The sequence below is a fragment of the Monopterus albus genome, unplaced genomic scaffold (assembly GCF_001952655.1).
Source record: "Monopterus albus unplaced genomic scaffold, M_albus_1.0 scaffold18.1, whole genome shotgun sequence".
Taxonomy (NCBI): domain Eukaryota; kingdom Metazoa; phylum Chordata; class Actinopteri; order Synbranchiformes; family Synbranchidae; genus Monopterus; species Monopterus albus.
This window is the reverse complement of record NW_018127898.1, coordinates 3,402,452-3,425,985: the sequence shown is the minus strand read 5'-3', so window position 1 is coordinate 3,425,985 and position 23,534 is coordinate 3,402,452. Positions and strand designations below refer to the sequence as shown.

General features: G+C 41.1%; 1 protein-coding gene across 1 annotated transcript in view; it reads right to left on the bottom strand.

Annotated features, from left to right (window-relative positions):
* Nucleotides 1-717: 717 nt before the first annotated feature.
* chchd6b (coiled-coil-helix-coiled-coil-helix domain containing 6b) overlaps nt 718-23,534 on the bottom strand; it is a 56,044-nt gene continuing 33,227 nt past the window's right edge. The window contains exons 7-8 of the mRNA XM_020593245.1: nt 19,166-19,301; nt 718-1,030 (exon numbers count right to left, since the gene is read on the bottom strand). Coding sequence (XP_020448901.1) covers nt 1,007-1,030; nt 19,166-19,301 — 160 coding nt within the window. The 3' untranslated portion in view covers nt 718-1,006. The remainder of the gene's footprint in view (nt 1,031-19,165; nt 19,302-23,534) is intronic.

The window sequence follows — 23,534 nt, the reverse complement described above, 5'->3', positions numbered from 1 at the left end:
TTTTACTATAGTTGTGAGTTCATTCATTGACATACAGTAATGCATTCCCTAACCCTCACCATCACAACTAAATGCCTTACCTTAATCCTAACTCAAACCTAATTCTAACATTGATTCTAAAACCCCCAAGTCTTAACCCTCAAACTGCCTTTTGAAGGGAGTGTGAGAAAGTGAGGATCAGCCAAAATGTCCTCACTCCCATGGTATAAAACCTTCACACTGTTGACCATACAAGTACACATGCACAGGGAGGGGGCTAAGTGTCTGAGCACAGAGCAGCTGTAGCTATGTGCTGACCTTCAGGGTTATCTGGAAGGTTCCTTCACACCTTGCCACTGGCACCAACCCTTGCCGTCACCATGGACACAGCTAGCAGTGGCAATAAGTGGCTTGTCCACTGTGTTGCTCATTTGCGCACAATCACGCACTGTTACATGATGGCACATGTACATGGGTTCAGAATAGTAAAAAAATCGATATTAATACATGCACACTTCACTATTCATGTATCCTCCACTTCATTTCTCCCTCATTTCCTTCCCTTTCCTCTCCCCTCTATGAGACCGTGAGCACAGCGCACAGTCAAGCCCTTGGGCCTGCACAGCATTGTCAGAAAGGTGCACACTACCCCATTTTCAGTAGTGGAACCATTGTTAGCATGATGTGACAAGAGACCATTGGCCATACACACACAGGACACACACAAGACACAGCGTGCAGTCTCATCACCACCGGATCACTGGGATTTATTTCAGCAATGGCAGAGGTGTGCCAGCGCAACTTGACAATAAATCAACACATCATACACTCTGGAGTGACAAATCAAGATAATACACTCAAAAACCAAGTAAGATGGCGAATGGAAAATAGGAGGGGGTTATTCAGTGACTGCAACAACAAAAAAAAAAAGCATGGACAGAAAAAAGACAGAGGGAGGCGAGAAACTGATGGATTTAACATGTTCTCTCCATTTCTTCTTTTCCTGCTCCTGCGTTCTTTGGATTTCTCAGCCGTGATTCATCTGTAAGCTCTGAAAAAGGAGGGAGGGGACATGATGGGAGAGGGCAGAGAAGAAGAGAAACCATCAAATTATAAATTTACATTATTTGAACCCCAGGGGAGACTCACAAGTGTTTAATATTACTGATGAGTAAATTACAGTTATTTATGGCCAGTCTTTAAAAAAAGGAGGGAAGATGACAGAGAGAAAGAACAAATGGATGTAGCTTCATTTTTGGTATTTCGACATCAAGACATATTCAGTGGGTACAAAGGTAGCAAAAAAAGACAACGGCAGTTCTGCCAGCTCCTAAGCCAGAAGCTTTGGGGTTCTTTCTTTGACTGTGGGAGATGATCCTTGAAAATTAAAAGCAAGGTTCATTTTTCAGAAACTTTCTTTAGGAAAAATAAAAAGAAAAATACTAGAACACCTGCATTTAACCGGCTGACTAGTCAGCATCCTCCAAGTGATTAAGTCATGCATGACGCTTACATATTATGGAGTATGGAGTAAATGTAGCCTGTTCCTGTTGTGGCCTCTTGTTATAGAAGGTCACACTTGTGCCCTGAAAGCCTTTGGCCTTTAGTAAACACAACTGGTGTTTAAAAAATAATAAATAGGACAGCTGCTAAGAGCCAGCCATGTTCAAATACAGTGACTCACAAACTGCAGGGAAGGTGTGAAATGGTCCACTGGTACTGTACAACAGACCTACACTTGAAATATTGTGGCCACACTAACCCGACCAGAGCAATTATATAAGAAATGAGGAACCATTCAAACAAACTTGCCTAAAATAAAACTAAACTAGACTAAACCTCTGAGCAAGGCACCACAATTACTCTGCAGAGGCTGCAGCGTGCAAGTAATTTCAGTGCCTTTCAGTAATGCTTTCATTCTATTCCTTCATTCCACCTTAAAATCCATGAGCTTTTGCTGCCTTTGCCTGCATATCAGGACTCTGTGCTGTTGCCATAGCACCAACACTAAGCGATGAAGTGAGAGGACAGACAAGGCAGACTCCTCAGGAAGACGACTGTGGACTTTTTACTTCTACATGCATGTAATATTGATTACTGATGATTTTAGAGGTTCATCTACTGCATTTGTTATATGTTATACTGAATAAGTGCATTAAACAAACACGTGTCAGAGCATGATGTCAAATGCTTTGTATCAGGCTCATACTACTGATTCTTTTGGAGTGGCATTTTTTTCTATGAAAAATGTTTCACACCTGTCTTGTGAAAATAAGGTAACATATATAAACACTGGTTTATCCCATTACCCATTAAATTATGTGCATGAGTAGGGAGGTTTTTTTTTTTTTTACCGTTATGTTACTGTATCTCTGTGCTGCTTGGCTGCCTGCCTTGTGTTATCTGCTGTATATCAACTGCTTCTGGTGGGGGGGGGGAACAAAACAAAAAAACAACAAGAAAAGATGGACTTGGAGTAAAACTATTGCTTGCCACCAACTTGAGAAAACACACACACACACACACAAACCATTTTTTTTTCTGAAGATCTAGTGAACAACTTGGTTTGGAATGGTTCTAGTAAAAAACTGAAAATCATTTCTGTACTTGAAAGTTGCAAAAGTTTTAAAAGCTGTCAAAAAAATGAAAGCTCTTAAAATCCCCTCCCCCTCTTAGTTTAGGATCAGATTAAAAGGAGAGACGACGAAGCCCCCATAGAGCAGCCTTATAACTTTTAATGTTTGTATATAAAAAATACTTCTAAAGTGACTTGGCAAGGTTTTAACATGGCACAAGGTTATTATGGATCATCTATATATGTCGATTTAACATAAGAAACACTCATAGATGACCGTAAAAAAAACAACAAAACATTCTACTATATGGTACAAGTAAACACACAGTCAACGAAAGAGACACAGGGGCACCCAGGGTTAGTGAAGCATTAGCTTGTGGCTGCTGGGCAGGCTAGTTGGCATGCTAACTACCTTGGTGCTCGGCTGACAGGCAGATATGCTGGCGGGCAGGTTAGCTGTTCGCTTGCCAAGTGCATCCGAGGGCATCGCAGCATGTGCCATTGAATTGGAGATGAGCGGCAAATGTGACAAGGGGATTTAGCTTTACTGTTCCACTCACGTACTAATGTATAAAGGGACACAGTGTGCGTCTGCATATGCACATGTGTGAAGTGTCTCTGTGTGTGCAGAGGTTTATGCACACATTAAGGTGTGCATGTGCTTGCATGCGTGAGTGTGGCGGCGGTTGTGCTGGTTTTGCCACACTCCTATACAGCAGTGTGATGGGACATTATGCCACATGAATAGTGAATGAAGCAGTTCCCGAATTTCAAGCTGACCCCTAGCACCTCCCATAGTACACACAGTTCAATTTGACACCCCAGGTCCAAATTTGGATGGCCGCCACCCACACTTGGATAATTTAAAGACAGGAAAAGCTTTTTATGCACGACACCCCGGGCAGGAGGGCAGTCAAATATTCAAGCTCAAGGTCTGTATTGAATTTAAGACGTACACACGGTTACTAGTTTACACCAAGGTGAAACTCATGCAGTCTAATACAATGCTCTACATTAAAGCCTACCCTGATGAAGAATACAGTATCTGAGAGATCTAGGGACTTCAAGATCATCTAGACATTTCATGGCAGCAACTGTACTGTGAGCTTAAAAGCAACCAGTGTGGTTTGCTGCTCTCTCTTTTTTTTTTAATGCCTTTTTAATCTATTCGCATGAGTTGGAACAAATTTTTAGTGCAAAGTTGATCCAACAACTTCAGTTCATTATCACTGACAACTCCTGAGATAGGAAAGTGTCTGTTGAGATTAAATCGAATACACACAAAACAGTGATTCACACAGCACACAAAAACATGTTTTCTTCCACCTGTCAGTTTCCATCCAATTAGTGAGCAGTGTGAGGAGTACATAGATCACTGTTTTTGTTGGCTGGGAATCAACTTTGAACGGCCGCAGCATAGAAGCAACAGTACACACAGGATATGTTCACCCTGCCACAGCCAAAAGCTAATGGCAAACATACAGACGGCAGATCCACATGTGAACACACTTCTGGACTATATATAAGGAGGCGCTCCCTCTCGTCCACACAAACGCACTACACTCATTCACTTGTCTTTTCTCTGTGAAAAAACACAAATAATAGACAAGTAGAAAATCAATAGCTGTCCTCTCTGCTCTGTGCTAACAGCACTCAGTTCTCTCCCTCTGTTTGGAGGGACGGAGACAGTTGCCAGCCAGGACTGTTATTCAGACACTCAGAGTGGCCGTGGCTATGGTTGCTTTATAAACACATATCAATTCCCTGATTACAAAATCATTAAGACAGCCAGACAGTCAATTAGTCAGTTGAGGAAGCCTCTTAGTCAGTCAGCTGGGGGGTTATGTACAGTACACTAGACTGTTAGACTATTTATTCTGTCAATATGTATGTTGGTCAGTTGGTTAGTTACAAGGATGGACAGTGTTCACACTTCACAGGAGCTAGCTCAAAGTTCAGTTCACATACTAAAATTAACTAGTTCACTTTTTTTTTTAAACAAGCTGCTCTAAGCGGTAGAAAAGACTGTTTCAGTAAAACTTCCTCCTATCCATCTATCTCCAGCACCCAGTCACTACCATGTGTATAGTTGTACGTTCATAGGGTCATTGGTGGAAAGTACAAAATAATAATAATAAAGTAATAAACTAATATTCCTATAAAAACAGTGGACTTCAGGAGGAGCCCCCCACCCCCTTACCATACTCAGCAGCACTGTATCAGCAGTAGAGTACTTCAAGTTCCTGGGCTCCACTATCTCCCAGGACCTGAAGTGGACGTCCATCATCAGCACCGCCACTAAGAAGGCACAGCAGAAGATGTACTTCCTGCGCCATCTCAGGAAGTTCAACCTGCCCCAGGAACTGCTGATACAGTTCTACAGAGGAATCATCTGTTCTTTGCTCATCCATCACTATCTGGTTTGGTTCAGCAACCAAATAGGACAGGAACAGACTCCAACAGGCAGTCAGGAAAGATAATTGGTGCCAGCCTGCCCTCCGTGGAGGACCTGTACACCTCACAGGCGAAAAGGAAGGCAGAGAAGATTTCTGCAGACCCCTCACATCCTGGACATGAACCCCTCCCCTCTGGATGGCGCAAATGAATCCATGTCAGTCAAACCCAGCAGATACTACATCTAACACTATGATGATGATGATGATGATAATGGTACTTCCATTCACATAGTAGAACACCACCTCAGTCTTCACCCAGCAAGTCCCTTTGTCACAATTTACTCCCATGCCTCATCTGTACCCAAATGAAGTAAGACACAGGGCAGCTCAAACCTGGCAGGAGGGAATCGATCACTTGTTACAGAGATGGCGGTCAGTGGAGTGTAGCAGCATGGATGAGATGTTTAGCTGGATGCTGATGGAGTGTGACACAGATGTAAGAGAGTGACTGTTGGAGGATGGGCAAAGGGACAAGAGAGAGAACAGCTAATCTTTATGGGGCCCTGTGCATTCACGGGCAGTCGCCTCGAAGATGATGGATGTGATGGAGGGTGAAAAAAGGGAAAGACAGAGACATGAAGAGACAAAAATATATGAGCTAACATGTGTTTGCAGGCCATATGTATGAGTATATGATATTCACACACACGCTCATGTCAGTGTTCTCTCTTTCACATTACCAAACGGCAATAACGACACGAAATGAAAATAATCAATAACTGAGAAAAAAAAAAAATCTATACATCATGTTGGCGATGGTAAAATTTTACAGTAAATAGCAATCACATAGAAATCAAATCAATGTCGGAGGTATGTTAATGTTCTATAGAGAAGAAATTAATAACAGGGACATTATGATATATAGAACTGTCTGGGTGTGTGTATGTGTGGTTGTATGTCTGCAGGTAAATAAAATACTGTTTGTGCGTGTGTGTGTGTGTGTGTGTGTGTGTGTGTGTGTGTGTTCGCTGCAAAACCAGATCTGTGCTGAATAGAGTGGCTCTGTTATCAGAATAGAGTTAGCAGCCAGGCCAAGGCTCACCACCTGTTACTACTGATAGCCATACACACACACACATACAAACATTTTTCCTTATTTCCTTTCTATTTTACAATCCCAAAATCTGACATTTCTTTCTTTTCCCCACAGGAGTGACTGACAGCACTTCTTCCTCCCTTCTCTTTTCTGCCTTCATTGCTTTCTGCCATTTCCTCATTCCTCCTGATGAGAGAATCCCTCCACTTCTCTTTATTCATCCTCTCTACATTCCTTCCATCATCCACTCATTCCTCTCATCTCCTGCTTCCAGTTTTCTATTAACCCTTCCTCACTGACATACACTCCTAAGCTTTCTCCCTCATTTTCATCAATCTCCTTCCAATCCCCCATTTACATCACCTTACGTATATGCCTTTATGTCCCTGCTACAAAGGTCCATCCCTCATTTCTTCTCCTATTTTGCCTGAAATGGCAGAACTCCTCCTCTTCCTACCAACCAACATCTTCACCGAGACAAACTGAATAGCTTTGAATAAGCTGTCTTGACTTTTTGTTGGGATTTGCCATGTCCAGCAGATGGAGAAATAGAGTGAAACTGCCTGCCATTCAGTTCTTTTTGTAGTCAGTGGGGGTCTAAACACTTTGTTGGGACTGAACACTGCCTGAGAGGTGCTTAGAGGCTGCAGACACTACATGTAGGAGAAAAACAGGTCTCTGCAAAAATGTTGGTGAATTTCTGGTTAAAAGTGCTTTGTGCAGGAAAAGTGACTGAAATGACTTGACTAAAATGTTTTAAAGCTCTACACAGATACAAAACATGCTCAGAAACTGACAAGCAGAGATATGCAACACACATGGCTGACAGCACGACTGATGAAGGTGACATGGGGGGGGGCATTTAAGCATAGTTTCATCTGCAAACCTCACACACACAGCCAAGAGTATTCTCCTTTTTTCAAATCCTTCTGTCTTTATCCTCAGTAACTAAAGCTCTATGTGTTTTAAAAAAGTTCAAGATGTGAAATTGTGATCATACACACACACTTTGTACTCCAATCATGTATGTTGCATATCTCTGCTTTTCTGGAACCAATATGAGCCTGGAAAATTTTCCTGTTGATCAACCAGTTGATTGAGTAATTGTTCTAGTTATAAAATGTACTTTAAAGCTACAATATGACAGTTCTGGAAATCAAGCTAGCATGACACTAGAAGGCAGCCCACTCTGTGCTTACTACCCATCCCTCTCCCTGCTCTGTTACACTCCACCCAGCCCTTCAACTACATCCTCATTGTGTATGCTGTCCTAGATAATGCAGGAATCAGGAGCTTGCAATGCTGTGAGTAAGCCATAGTGGCATCTACCAGCACCTAATACTAGTTTGAAGCCTTAACTGCAACCTAAATGCAAGGGGCAGTATTGGTGGGGTGTGTGGGGTGAGTGGCTGTAAGGGGGGGTCTCACGTAGGCGTATAAGATATGGCGAGTCAACATGAATGGTTTCATTCAGGTTTACAGCCCACGAGTCTCTGTTGCGTTTCGGTTAACGAAGCCTACTTTCTGTTAGCACCAGTTTCTACCACCTGTGTGTCGGCATGGATAGACAAAAAAAACAAAAAAACAACACAGTTTAACATCCAATAGCCTAGCTAACAAAAAGGCATGGCATGTCGCTATGGTGCATTTGTAATTGAGGGACAAATTTGAGTGAATATTAGTGAATGCTCATGCTAACATGGTAAACAGGAGCCTTCTCCCCATGGACATCCACATTCCCCGTCCCCCATACATGATTGGTCAACACAACGTCTTGCCAGATGATGTTACCATGCAGTGCAGAAAGAGCTGAGCCACATACAACTGCGAGGCTGTGTCATTTTGCTGGAGTGTCCTGCAATGCTGGTCCTGGCTCCAATGAATGCACTGCCCAATAGAAATGAATGGAGGGAGCTGCATTTTTAATCACACCTTTGAAAGTCACTCTGAACACAGCCTTAGTGTGAGAGTAATGGCAGACCAGAAGCATTTTCCTATTGTCTGACAGCAAAGAGCTCACACAAGGTTCAATTAAAAAAGGAATATCTTTGCACTGCAGGCTGGATGTTCAGAGTCAGCGTGGCAGAAGTCTTTGACAGCACCTCTCCACAGTAAGAGATGTTTTGGAGCTTATTTCAACTAAAGAACATGAGAAAAAAGTAACATACTGTAGCTTTAACTTTAACCAAAATTTAATTTCTCAAATTCTTAAATTCAGTGAAAGTCACCAACTAGCTCAATGAGAATAAAACAGCAGGCAAGACATCCTCACCTTGGCAGGGTAAATCGCAAAGTCAACAAAAGTATAAGACCCATAGATGTCCCCTGGAGCCCATTTTTAGTTTAAAGTCTATTTTTTTATGAGCTCTGTGCCTACGATGCCCCAGAGAATCCACCAAAACAATGAAAGCTCACTGGTTCCAATGAGAACTCCACCACAATAGAGAAATACATCAAGCAAAAACAGTTAAAACACATCATCAGCTGTTACATCAATCCTACTAAACGTGGCAGGATGAAACCTTTTCCATCTTTCAGTGATCTTGAGAAAGTAATCCATGCCTTCATTAGTTCTAGGTTGGATTATTGTAATGCGTTCTATGCAGGAGTCAGCAAATCATCTCTTCATCGATTCCTGCTAGTCCAGAATGCAGCAGCCCACGTCCCAACTAATAAAAGAAAAAAAAAAAAAGACCATATTTCTCCTATACTGTGCCTATGTGCAGAAATATACAAAGGAGCCAGACAAGGCAGAGTTTTGAAAACAAATATAAAACCTTATAAATAACCATGAAACAAACTGAGAGCCAATATAGACACACCAGAACAAGGGTTATATGATCATGCTCGCTAGTATTAGTCAAAAGACGTGCTGGTGCTTTCTGAACCAGCTGGAGGCGAGACAGGGATGCTTGAGAGATCCCAAAGTACAGTGCATTGCAATAATCTAACCTTGAGCTAATGAAGTCCAGAAAAGAAAGAAATGGTTTAATCTTGAATAACAGTCTCAAGCTTGCGTTTAAGTCAACTCTTTTTAATTTATATTTGTTTTGTAAAGCACTTTTTTTACTAAGAGGTTTTAACAAAAACTATATAACAAACTTGAATTGATTCTTTTAAAGTGTAGTGGGATATATTGTACATATAGCCTACAGTACACGCAAGTGTAGCCAATAATTCCCTCACTGTTTGCTATTTGTCAGAGTTCTGGACAGTGGTTTTCCATTTTCAAATGTGCTTCTGTAGGATCCTCTATGTGTTTTTGTATACCAAATGCTTCCTATGCACAAGTCAACGCACGCCTGGTATAGACACGAGTGTGAACCTCCCGTGATATGCATGTCAGATGTTATGCACTGCACATACTATGCTTTTGATGTAGACACTAAGTTTTGTGCTTTTGTCCAGTGGTGCTACAACAGCTGCCACCTTTTATGAAGATGTCAAACGGATATCTAAACTGGACTGGTTACACAAACTGTGTGTTCCCATGTTTATATGAAGCAGCAGTTAGTATCTGCCCTGTAATCAATCTGTCGTTCTGAGAGTTGTCCAGCTGCCAGCTATTCTTTTACTCATATCAATAATTTAAGCTAATAAACCTAATATTTTGTAACCAGCACCTGATCCGGTATTTGGATCAAGAAGCTCTTGAAAAATACAATATGCCAGATAAATTTCAGTTTCAATATGTCAAATATTTAATGAACTTTAAGCTGTTGGTTTATACTAAGTATCAGATTGGAATTGGAATTGGCAGATACTTAATATTAAAGGAATTGAATCTGTACTGGGGCCAAAAAAATTTGGCAGGAACATCTCTATTAAGAACTCAAACACACATCTGGTCTAAAATATTCTCATGTCTCCCCTCACTAACAATAACCCCTAACAGTGTTATTATCTGATTAACAAATTAGAAGCATAAATAACATTCCCAATAGTTTAAGATTATCTTTTCATTTATTGATCTCCCACAGGCTGTATTAACATGTCTAAGCACTGCTGTGGACAAACACTGGGGTTTTTAATTGCTCTGCACAAACATAGTTTTTTAATTCACTGCATCATAGGTTGTTCCAACTGTGAACGTAATCCTCATTCCCTTCATAGACAGTAACCCTTTGGTAGGTAAGTGCTTCTCTAACTGACAGATTTATGCTCGTCTCCGTGTGGCTCTGTGCTGACACCATTCTCTGCTTCTTCATGGTGATTACTTGTTTTACTTACTTTTACACTCCCTACACAGGGTAAAGGGCTTTGCAGCACTCAACAAAACATGACAGATAACACTGATATTACAACAGCATTATGTGTGACAATGATGACTTCTCACTCAAAATTATCCAACTTGTAGGTTATGACTGGGATTGGTGGAGAACTGAAGTATCCCTTTGCCATACAGTGAAGAAGGTCAGGCCATTTTGTGACTAACGGGCTAATCATTAAAACGCAAATCTTGTTCTACTTTGAAAAGTCTTGTCCACATGTCAGTATCTACATTAGCCAGGAGTGCAGTTCCTATTCAGACTGGAGCTGGTCTAACCTGTGTTCAGTTCTAGGTCATAATGAGAGCTCGAGTATATCCATTTTTTCTAGGCCCTTTATTGTCAGTTCCCTCCCAGGGAACCCTCCACCCTGCCAAATCTATTTTTTAACCTGTTGGAAATGGTGCTAATACCAAAAGCTTAATGCACTTGTTAAAAGCGGTAAATGAGACAAATTTGTGTTTACCTCAAAAATAGCACCCCAGTACAAATCCATCTGTTCCACATATTTTTGTTATAGCTCTGCTCCATAAGCTTCTGTAATCAAGGCAGAAAAGGAGTGGCACTTGACCAAGCATCTCAGAGGCAGGCATACACTCATAATCACGGTAAACAAATACTGTGCTTAGAGGGCCTGCAGGTTCAAGTGGGTTAAGTACAGTATTGGGGATACAGTGGCAAGTGGTAATACAGTGCTGTTGGCCCCTGCTGATGGTGTTAATCAGTACAGCACCAGCATTAGCTTTCTGCAAATGGCTGCCAGTAGAACCATGGAGTATTTGGAGAAGGGGAGGGGTGACACTTACAGTGAGGGATGGTTTGAAAAACATTTGTTCTTGAATGTGACTTTGAGGACGGCTGTGTTTTGTTACACTGAGGAGGAGGTTGAAAGAGAAAATAGATTATGAGGTGTAAGAGTGGACTCACAAACCCTCTCATGGGCACAAACACACACATGCAAGGACACAAAAACAAGTACAAAAACTTCCAGTGGCAATCAACATATGGTGACAATGTATAAGATACTAACATCAAATAAGAGAGCGACAACACCTACAAAGCTTCATGATAGCGTAGGGCCTTGGTGAGTTGTCATTTTCTCTACATGCCCCCCACACACACACACACACACACACTTAATGTCTATATGCCTGACAACTTCACATGACCAGAGACACCACTGAGGAGAGGGGCTGGGAAGTGATAGAGAGGCAATGCAAGGCCATAGGAATACACTGTGTTTAATGGATGGCAGAGGGCAGAATGTGTGAAAAGTGTGTGTGTGTGTGTGCATGAATCATAAAAAAATGAAAGAACGTCTGAGTGTCATATATGGAAGGCTGTGCCAAAGTAGATAGGGAGTTGGGTGGACTTTAAGCAGGAGACAGAAAAAGTGAGGTAGACACTCTACTGATGTTCAGTTCAACATAGAAAAACGACAGATAAGCAGACGGCTGTTTTCACTGGCAGATTGATTGACAAAGATAGGCTGACAGAGTGTGACAGATACTGAATATATACAGTATGTATACACACACACACACACACACAGTAGTATCTATATAAATAAACTTTGGCAAAGTGATACAATTCAGTGGTATCTGGACAGAAGTGACAGAAATAGCCCCAGACAAGCCAGTATAAATCTGGTACAGTTATTCATTTACAAATTTTTTTTTTTTTACTTTGCTTACTGTACATAACTTCATAATACCAGACTGGAGAAAATGGAAAATATCAGACAACAGAGAAGGTTTTTGGGCAGACAGATGGTATTTGATAAATGTCAAGCTGCATGTGCAGAAAGGTAAAAGGATACAGTTCAGACCTAAAGTACCTGGGCATTTACTTATTTTGTGCTCTTCAGGCTCATAAGAGGTTTTTCCATTATAGGAAACCGAAATGTGTTGAGCTGAGTAACGCTGGTCACAGGTTCTGTGTTTGTTTCCACTGCCATCCACCCACTTTGGAGGTGCTAAATTTCAGCGCCCCTCAGGAGGTAGTACTAAAATCAAGTTCCAGGAACGCAAGGGGGAGAGGGTGCATGCATGCAGAGCAGTCGCTCATGACTGGTTAGATATCCACTCTTCACACCTTAATTATTAGCATTACAAGCACTGTGTATAAAGAGGTGTTCTGCCAATTCTTCATACCTTATCAGATCTTCATACCCAAACTGTCTGCGCATGCGCATTAGGCTATGCGCATGCGCAGTTATGGACTGACTAACCCCACCCCGATCCATCCCCCTAACCCTAACCACTTTGTGAACGGTGGGTAGCACGTTTTGATAGGTAGCAAAATCTGACAAAACAGAGGCCCTTATACTGCTTTCGAGGTAAAACGAGGACTTCACTAGTTGGTTTAGAAGCAAAGTGGGGACGTCAACGAGTGGACCATGGGCAAAGTGGAGCAGACGTCACACTTCCGTAAGTCTGTGCTCTGCTTGTTCAACAGCTTTTTGATAAATTTCTCATACAGTCTGCATACTGGCTGACTGTTGCACTGTGGAGTGATCCTCCACATCGTTTGTCCTCCGTCTGCTCAGCTGTGATTGCGTGTGAGAGGGGAGAAGCTCCTCCCTCCTCTAAACAGACACCTGACACAGAGAAAATACAGTGGAGAAACAAAGCGGGATGGCCTGAGTCAACCCCAAAGGCTGTGGGGGTGAAGTACGGGGCATATCGCTCATTAGGTTCCGATAGTGGAAAGGCAGCAATAGTGTGCTGTAGCATGCCATGTTTCCACTATAGGAACATATGAGCGATATACTCTATTTTCCTTAAGCATCACCAAGCATAGCCTCTGGGGTTGACACAGTCCGTCCTGCTTTGTGTTCCCACTGTATTTTCTCTGTGTCTAGCAGGGGGCTACAATCACCAGTGATTGTTCTGAGCCAAGGGCCCCGGGCCGCTGCATGCATATGCGCCGCCATCACGGGCAACTTGTCTTGTCATGGGCATTCGACATGTGGACTGCAGGCACCAAGAATCGAACCTTCAACCTTCAGGCTGGGAGATGACTGTTCTACCCACTGCACCGTTGCCCCCCCAAATAAATAATAGAATAATAAATAATAAAAATAAGGTGAGACCGGTGCTTTACTGGAGGCGTTTTCAAACGTCGTGGTCTACTTTTTCAAGAGAAAAGGCTTTAAGGATGGTTACAAAGTCAAAAAAACTTCCGGGTTGCAAGCGAGAGCAGACGTCTTTACTGCTCCTCTTGTCTGTTTTACAATTTTTCACATCTTCTACATTTTCAAGTCTTTGGACAAATTCTACAACTATTAAAATGCCTCCAAGAGGGAAACGAGCTAATAAATGAGAAGTGAATGAGGATGTTGAAGCAGAAGAGGATTATATTTCAGCGGTGCAAGTAACAGAGATGTTGAGTCAGTAGAAGCAGATGTACACCGCACTGTTGAGCCAACAACAAGACAACTTCAAAGGTTTTGTGCAACTACTTATGAAGACAAATAACAAGAGACTCGACGACATGACCAGAGAAATACAGGAGATAAAAACGAGTTTGCAGTTTACCCAGCGAGATGTGGATGTGATTAAAGCAGCCATAATTATATGTGTTGATATATCAACTGTTTTTACATGCTTGAAAGAATAAATAAATCAAATCAAATCAAATGGTTGGTTTTGTGTATGTGTGTCCTGTTTGTTTGCTCAGCTCCGTTAGTGTTGCACACAGTCGTGTCCCGACTGTTTCTGTGAGTCATGTTCAGGCCTGTCTCAGTCCTAAACGGGGCTGGTATTGCCTTCGTCCTGCACTATTTGTTACTTTTCTTTTTGCCTGTGTCATTTATTGAAATGAAAAAACTGAAATGCTGCCACACAACAGCTTTACAAGTCGACGATGAACCATCCGCTATGCCAGTTTCAAATTCTGCAACCAGCACACAGTTATACGAGCCAAATATGTAGATATTGTCATAGTCAAGATATCTTACTATTGCAAATTACCAATACTGTTACATCACTAGTAAATACCCCACTCGTGATTTTGTAATGCTTTTACATCATTCGTCTTTTGGATGATCAAAACGTCATTTGCATGGAGTTTAAAAAACCCCCTTTGTGACCACACAATAAGTCAAGGATGCCCTCCAGGATGCATACAGTATGTACATGTTTTCTTGTCTAAAATCAAGACCATAACCTCAGCATTCTCCACAAGATGCAAACTCCTGGTAAGGCAAAAAAAAAAAGAAAGCAAGGCTGCAGTTCAATAAACATACAAAAATATCTGGTGGAGGTGGGCATGTATGGCTGCCAGTGGAAATGGCACACAGTGCTGACATTTATTGATGATTTCACTGCTGCTAAAAGCAACCGGGTGGCTGCAGAGGTATACAGGAACATTCTGTGGGCTCAGATTCAACCAGATGCAGGGAAACTCGCTGGATGACATTTCAGCATTCAGCAGGGCGGCGATCCTAAACATTCAGCCAAGGCAACCAAAGAGGGTGAAGGGGTGGAATATCCTCAACTGGCTGAGTCAATCACCTGATCTCAATCCAACTGAGCTGCATCTGAAGGTGGCAGCAGCGAAGGCCTTGGAGAGAATCACCATGTAAGATACAAAGCATCTGTTGATGTCGGTGGGCCCAAGGCTTCTGGCAGTCGCTGACTGTAAGGGATTTTCATCAGAATATTCAATATGATGATTTTATTTGAGTTTCGGCACTGTGTGTTAAAAGGACTATACCTCCCACACAGTTTTTTTCCTATACTGATGAAAACTACACAAATTAAAGCTGAGACTTGGCACTTAAATTTGCCATCCAATATTTTATTAACTGTCCAAATAAAGTCTGGACTGTAAGTACATTTAAGAAAAGTTGTGAACCATAAGGTATCAATTTTAGACAAAGATGAATTTTGGAGAGTAAATAGCACAAAGAATGTAGCTGCAGAAAAACAGATAACAAAAGAACAGAGCTTTTAAGCTGTCGGGAGGTTTTCACCAGGCTAAAAGCTTCTATTGAGTAGACACTGTAATTGTTGCACAAAGCTGGAAAATGACTACATCCAAGTGCAGCGTGTCTTTTCTACTCACTGGCTGTTTTATCTGCATGAACAGCCAGTTTATTTTGCTTGATAGTTTAAACAAAGAGTGCCTTTCAAAATATTTTGGTGTACTGTTGCTGTCATTCAAATAGAAGAGAAGTGTCTTCTCAAAATTGCAAAATTAAAGTTCATAACATTTTGTTCCTAAATCAGATATCCAACATAAAAAATCGATGTTATCTTAAGACATTTAGATTTTAAAGCATTTTAATTTTTTTATTTTCTAATGACACAATCATTTGTTTGTTCAATTAGTGAATAGTTGCCAAAACATGGCATTTGCTGTGTGATTTTTCACAATGTCACTCGCACTGCTTATCACAGATAAGCTCACGTCAGTGAATGTAATTACCTGCTCGGCATAAATGATCAAACCTTCTGTTCTACTACTGGAACAAGCACAGCGGCCCCCCGAGTTCAGCAAAAGGTAAAACCTCAATTATTAACAGCCTCAACCTTAACAAAATGTTTCCTACGGGGTCTACAGAACATTATATTTTATAATGAAATATGATCCATTGGTCTCTCTCATGACTAAATCAATAGCAGTGCATATTGCTCCTTGTTGACCCTTCACCACCTGCAGCAATACTGAAACTTTTCCTAGTTAAACTCTCGTCTGAGTGCTGTTATCTGCCAAGCTGCTGGCTCTGTCAGATCCCTTTATAGACAGGCAGACTGGACAGCTGCCTGTGTGTCCAGAGGGGTCTTGGGCGTGCCCACTCATTTCTTTTCATTAAGGCTGACTGATTTGGAGCTTCCAGTCTTTCCTTCTGACCCAGTCTCAGTCATGGGGCCATTCATCCAAGTTGCTATTTGAGTTTTTCACATTTTTAAGCAGCATTACTAAATATTACCATAACAGTTAGGAAAATTATAAGCTCTACAAGTGTGGTGGTTTTATCAGCAGAGCCCCCCTCAAACTATATGATATGTTTTACATGTGTGCCACATTTGCACTTTTTTAAGACACTGTTTTAAGTGTACAGTAAGTGCTAAGTTTCCAAGAAGTAGACTTCACACTTCAAAAACCGACTCAATCAGGAGTTCTAAAAGTCTAACACTGGGGACGTCCAACAACTGCCCCCTACTACGTCGTAACATGGGCAACAACTTATATTTGTTTACATTTTGGCAAACTGAAAACCATTAAAGTTAGCTGAATTAGCTATGAACAGCTCCTGTAGACCAACGACACTGGTGGTAAGGTAACCATGAATGATTATTTTGATACTGAAGAAAAAAAAAACAACAATTCTAAGGCAGGTTCTGGATGTTTATTTGCAATAATCATTTGAGATAATAATATCAACGAGCAGAAGTCACGCCAAATCTAAAACTGTGCATGTGTGCATTCAGATTTACTGAGTTAGTACAATAACTATCTTCCCGATGCTTTTAGAAAACCGTTATGCATGGGCCCCTTTCATCTCACACAGTATCTTTCCCTCTGTGCTGCCCCTTCAACTCTCCCGCAGTTTGAAAACCTCAGGACTTGATCAGCGCTCTTCTGGCTATCAGCTATCTTCTATTTCCCTGTGGCTTCTTCATTCTCTGCTACTTTCGCTAACCCCATCTGCCTACTCTGGCTGTGCAACACAAGACCCTATCCAATCTCTGCTGCTGGTGTTAGATACTCTAAATGAAGCAAAAGACTGCAGGACTGGCGGTATAATGTGGATGCAAATAATTATAGCTCCAATAGGTTTTAGAGTCAGAACCACTGGGATGGAGGTTTCAGCTCTGCAGCTACAGCAGGATATTAGAATCAGCTGCTCTATGAAAATTGTATGATACGTATGAAGTGTCTATGTCTCCTGAAAGTACATAGCACGTGATATGTTAAGCAAACCTAGCTAAATCAAGAGCCCCATAGCCAGCAGTACAGATCAGAGCAAATGAACTGGTTAATGTGAAAGTGTGCAGTGAAGGGCGGTGAAAGAGGAAGCGCATGCATGAAGGACAGGAAGTGGAAGAGATAGGTCAACAGTGTCAGTATAATGAGAGATCCAAGGATGAGACGTTAATACACAAGATGGCTGGACAAGAGGGAAAGGCAGAAGTAAAAGAGTGTTTATATTGGGTGCACAGTAGATAGTTTAATAGGATACTGAAATAGGAGGTCTTTTACAGTTACACATTTATAGCTTAAATCTCAGAACCTTTTATGGCTCGTTAAATTTCACCTTGAGACAGAACTCTTTAAAAGTCTTAAAGGTCAAGCAGAAAATCCCGCCATCTTCAAAACAGGAGTGGAGGTCACTGTTGAAAAGCAAGATGTAATCTCTGTTAGATTATCCCACTAAAGAAAAGCTAGGCAGAAAGGATTTAAGTAATAAAATGCCTTATCTTATCCAACTGTCTGGTAAAAAAAGAAACTTTGGAAATGTAGAAATATCATGTAGAAATACTATTTTTAACATATGGCTATAGCCCAGAAACACTTAACACAACAAACAGCCACATCTTCCTTTGAAGCCAATCTTAGAACTAGTAATATTTTGGATCTAAACACCTTTCAGGAAGGGTCTGGGCCTCATTTATCAACAACAGTCAAATTTACCTTCTTCCACCAGGGTAGAAGAAAATCTCCCAGTTTCTCTTGAGGAGATTGTTTATAGTCTGTTCTGGTTTTCAGCCCGCAATAGTCACCATGTTCAACACAGACTTTCTTTGTCTCATTCACACACAGTCAAGGATATGCCTGATTGAATCTGAATTAAACGTTTTACAAAGAAGCTCGCCTTTACTCTGCACCACTGTCTATTCTCTAAACACTCACAATTTGAATTTATATAACACATGCTCACAAATAAACTGACGCGAGTACAAACACATATACACTGTTTTTCCCTCAAAAGAGTACCATCCCACTGGCAATTTAATCTTTTGATCCAGTTTAAAAAGACTGATTGCTTTCATTGTGAGCCTTTGCCTTGCATTTATCAACCATTTAAACTGCCAAATTCACCAATTGTTGTTTTGTGCCTTTTATCTACTTTGGAGCCATATCAGTGCGTTTTGTCATGATAATAATGTGCAAATTGCCCCATTCATTATTGTTTTTTGATGGAGAAATTGGGTAAAATAAGCACTTTGTAGATAAGCGTAGGGTCTGAACACTATTTGCGAAAGCATCAGCAGAAAGCAGAATACATTTCAAAGTGCTGAATGCCAAAACTGATTTTAATACACTAATAACGGTGTAATCTTCCTATCAGAAAGTTCCAAAACACAGTGTACGCCTGGTGACTTATAAATCCACTCAATAAGCATGTCTCATTGATATAGCTTCCCATGTCAAGTGTCAAAGTAAGCAACATGCAGATTACAATTCTTAGAAGCTAACTGATTTGGCATGAGGATTGAAAGGATTACTTCTCTCTTCACGTTTTTGTTCCACTGTCAGTGTCACTGTCAAGCTCCTTCAAGGTCTGACTAATTAACTGCTATCCTTCTGTTTTTTAAAAAACCTGGAAACTAATTAATATGTATCTTTAAAGTAAAGGGAGCTACTCCAAATACTTTGGCCAAGTGTGTTGCTCAAAGGGAATGAGCAAGAAGTGATAACAGCAAAAGACAAAACAGAAGGGGAGTGGGAAATTAATTGAAAGTACAGTGGTGTTAGCTGCCACATCATCCACATATATTACAACAAACTATGCACTTGCATAAACAAGCATTCACACAAATATCCAAATAATTTTCTGTATTCTGCCATGCACTCTCCCTACCCACACCCACACACAGAGTCTGCAGCACTTGCCTACCTTCTTAGCTTGCTGGACACAGGTCATGTACTGTTTGGCCAAGCTGGAGCAGTGCAGGGTCTGCTGTGGATTTTCTCTATAGCACTGGAACACCTTGGCCTGCAGCTCAGTGCACACAGATGCAGTCGGCCGGGGCCTAGCAACAGAGGGTAGACGGGAGAGTCAGTGTGATTACAACACAGCACTACCAATGGAAAATATCCTTACTGTGCTCAAATGTCTGGGCCACAGTCACCCTGCTGTTCCTTTCTGACAGCGCACTGGACTGTCTCTTTTAACAGAGCCTCATGTTTTGAAACCTAGAGCAGCAGTTTTGAACCAGGTGTTACTACCCGTGCTGTTGGGTCAATTATTCACTATGGGCAAAAATTAATGATCAACAACATTCACAACTGTTAACTGATATGTTGAAAAACACGATAATTATAAGTCTCTTTCAGCACAATGTTAGCTTTAAACCTTACTACATGTGATAAGTACTGCATCTTCAAAATGGAAAAGCTTAGTTAAAGAAAAAAATTAGTTACAGTTTTGAACATAGTTTCTTTTGACAATGATAACATTTGTTTTTATTTTTAACAAACTTAATGCTGAGATCAACAGTGGCAACCTCATTAGAAGAAAAGCTACGAAACTAAGACAGGTTGTAAAAAAAATGTTCTTTGGGTGGGGGTGGGGTATTACCACAGTGCTATCTTGCTTCTTGAGACAGTGACTTAAACAACCATGGTACAAACTTCAAAACAACCCTCAGGTGTAACCATGATTGCCAAACTGAAAATTTGTACAAAGAAAACAAGGTACAAGTGGGTTAACATTACTGATTTCTTGAATCAGGTTTTAGGTGAAGTAAAAGCAGCACCAACAATTTCTGGTTTGTGTCATAATATCTTATGACAGGCAAAAGAAAATATAAAATACTTGAGACTGTTGGGGTTTTGTCTTAACTTCAGCTTGAGTAGCTAAGATAGTTCCCAAAGCTCCAAGGTGCAGCCTGCGGAGAGACGGACTACGCGCAGACAAAGCAGCTTATGAGTCCAAGTCAAACTTTGTCTTTTCTTTGTCTTATTCACACAAACAGTACAAATGTGTAGACAAAAGCACCCAATCACATCCACACCCAGAAACACACAGAGTCACATACCCACATGCAGGTAGTGAATGTTAATCCTGCATGAGAGTAATCCTTGAGTGCTCTGTTGCTTGTGGTAATTTACCTGCTGCTGTGACAGAACTCATAAACGAGAGGATTGCGATATGGATATGCACACACACATACAAAGACAAACAGGTTACCACTACAGTGCTGCATCCTGTACAATCTCTCATATTTATATGTAGTTCACCAGCAACAGAATGGGACATAATAGTACAGAACAGAACAGGACAACAACAAAACAACTGCACCTCAAAGTCCATTTAGTAAAGTGTTCCGGTCGCTTCTTGTCATATCACATGATCTTCATCCAAAGATGGAGCCTGGTGTTTCCAAGTTCAAGAATCAATGTTTAACTCAACCTTTGAGCCAACATGGCTAAAAAACCAGACCATTTGCTGCTGATGATCATGTGATATGACTAGCTACTAAATGGTACTTGAAGAGAGACTACCTTATCAGTAAGTGCTTCCAAGGTCAACAATAAACCTTAAACCTCAACTAGAATAGAACAGGAATTCTCTACCTCTGCCTGCCCTCAGTGTGTGACACTAGACCTCTTGAGGGCATTTTTAATCTAAGGTACTAGCCAGCAAATAGAGGTTACTGAAGAAAAACTGAAATCCCAGGCAAATTCACGGCATATAAGGAGTGTTTCATGTGGACTATGAATGTTTTCCCTGAGACAGAGATCGTAGATAACATTAATAGCATTCTTGGAAAGTGTAAGTCACAGCGAATTTAAAACTATGTGTATCGTGTCTGTGTTCAGATTTGACTGAGGCATGACTCCGTTTTGACACAAATTGCAACAATTGGTGCCAAGGCTTTTAAAATTGCCTGCCTTATTTGCCTCCATAAGCTGTGCCTCTCTGCAGCTGCTAATAGTGTTGCCAAACTACAGTAACTAACCTCCTGCTGTTTTTAGAACACCTGCACACACCTGTCCCTTTCCCCTCACAGTGTCTGCCTCATCCCGTCTCCCCTGCAAGTCTCTAACACCTTGCTTAAGAGTTTAAATCTCTGAAATATACAAGCATTTCATATTAAAACATATAGGCTGCTGCTGCTCCACTGTACTTGTAGGTTTGCTGGCACCCCGCTGAGAATGACTGAAATAAAAATGGCCCAAGGTTGAACCTTTTTTGGTTTTAAATTCGTTTTTCAACACAGTGTAAACGCTACATCTAACAGCAGTGACAGATTAGGAAAGGAGACAATATGATAAACAAAATTGCATACACTCCATGATAAGAATGACATAATGATGATAATAAACAAAATTGCATACGCTCCATGATAAGAATGACATAATGATGAATCAATAAGGAGTGTTGTAATGATAACATGACCATTGTATTGTTGTCTACTTTTTATATCAAACCTGTAAACATAAGAGTTGACCACACAGACTGCTGGATCAAGCCAAGGCTGAATGTTATTAGTTTCGGTAAATGGTCTTATACTTGTATAGCACCTTTCTACGCTTTTACAGCACACTCAAAGCGCTTTCACATTATTCAGCCATTCACGCATTCGCACTTCCAAGCACTCACGCATTCACACACCGGTGACATCACCGGGAGCGACTGGGGGTTCAGTGTCTTGCTCAAGGACACTTCGACATGTTGACCCACTCTACCTCCTGAGCCACAGCCGTTTCTAAAGTGCAGACACGTCAGACATTGGAGGGGGTGACAAGTCAATTTCTTTCCAGACACAGCTTTACATAAATGTATTATAGATTTCATGATGTTATCCTGTATTAGTTTTTCAGACTACAGTGAGAAGGCAAAGGAGATGAAGAGAAAGAATAAATGCTCAATTTGATGGGACATGCATTTTTATTTTGGGAACTCGACCACCTGACATTCACATATGCAATCATGCACACAGAGCTTCCCTCACGCCATCCCTCAAAGCAATTACAGAATCATGCATCCTGCACATATGAGTTGCGCTCAGTGGTCCATACCTTCACTGACAAACACGCAGAATAAATTTGTGTGCATGCATGTATGAACTGTGATCTGCTCTGCATGTGTGTATGCCTGAGATAACCCGTACACACAGAAGACAGAGAATTTTCTCAGCGCTGGTGTGTGTATTGTGTTGTCTAAGTATGTGTGGCTGTGTGTGCTTGCATGTGCAATGGAAGGTATAAATAAAGCACAGAGAGAATATGCACGAAAAGAGAAGTGAATACAACCTGAAAGAGAGTGATAGAACATGACAGTGATGTATGAAATGACAACCTTTGCAGCTTGCATGGACAAACAGTAACCCATGGCAACCATCACACTCCGCATTTTACCTCTGCCCCATCGTGTGGTGCCGCACCATTCAGTGCTCAGGATGGTGGTCGAATATTACTGCACTCTGTGTAATGTCTAACAGTCATTTAGTTGGGACACTGACAAGGTGTTATCAGGGTAAATATAATTCACTAGTGTTAACAAGAGTGCACAGTTTGAATCACGTTAAAGGAAGCCGGATGCCCTCATCTCAGGGGTTTGCTTGACAGATCATTAGTATACGCTGAAAATGAAGCTGGTCTTATTGTATTAGTTTAAAATCTGTTGGGAAGAGTTTCAATCACATGATTAAAATTATACAACTGGTTGATGTTTGACTTTCAGGTGGTGGGCATTCTGAATGACTCCCTAAGAGTAGGAGATAACAGCAACAATAGCCCCAAGGTATTAATCCAAGCTCAAGTTAAAAGAAAAAGAAAAAAAAAAAAAAAAAAAACTTGTGTTTCTCTATTCAACAAGAGAAGCTTTCTGATAGCAGGAGTGTTTTAATAATGGAATCTGAAGCAGAAAATTGCCTGTGCTAATCTGCACCAACTGCCTCGTTTGACTGAAATTAAAGGTGAGCTCTTATTAGAAAAACATTAGCCGCCCCAGCTAGTTTGATAGCTAACTTTCGCAAGGGGAAAGAAGCAAAACAATGCTCCAATTGCTTTCTGCCTGTGACGTTTTGCATAAATACGTGCAGAGTTGGGCGAGAAAGATTAGGCTCAAATCGTTAAAGTTTCTCATTATTTTTTGTCTCACCCTGGCAGAGCGTGGTTTTTATGAAGAGAGCTCAAGTTCTGTAACACTGCAAAGCGTGACATTGGAGAATAAAGCAATAAGGAGAAAAAGGAAAACCCGTAAGGGCGTAGCATTTTATTATTCTCCCTGTGTCTAAGTTGGTGTTGTTTGTGTT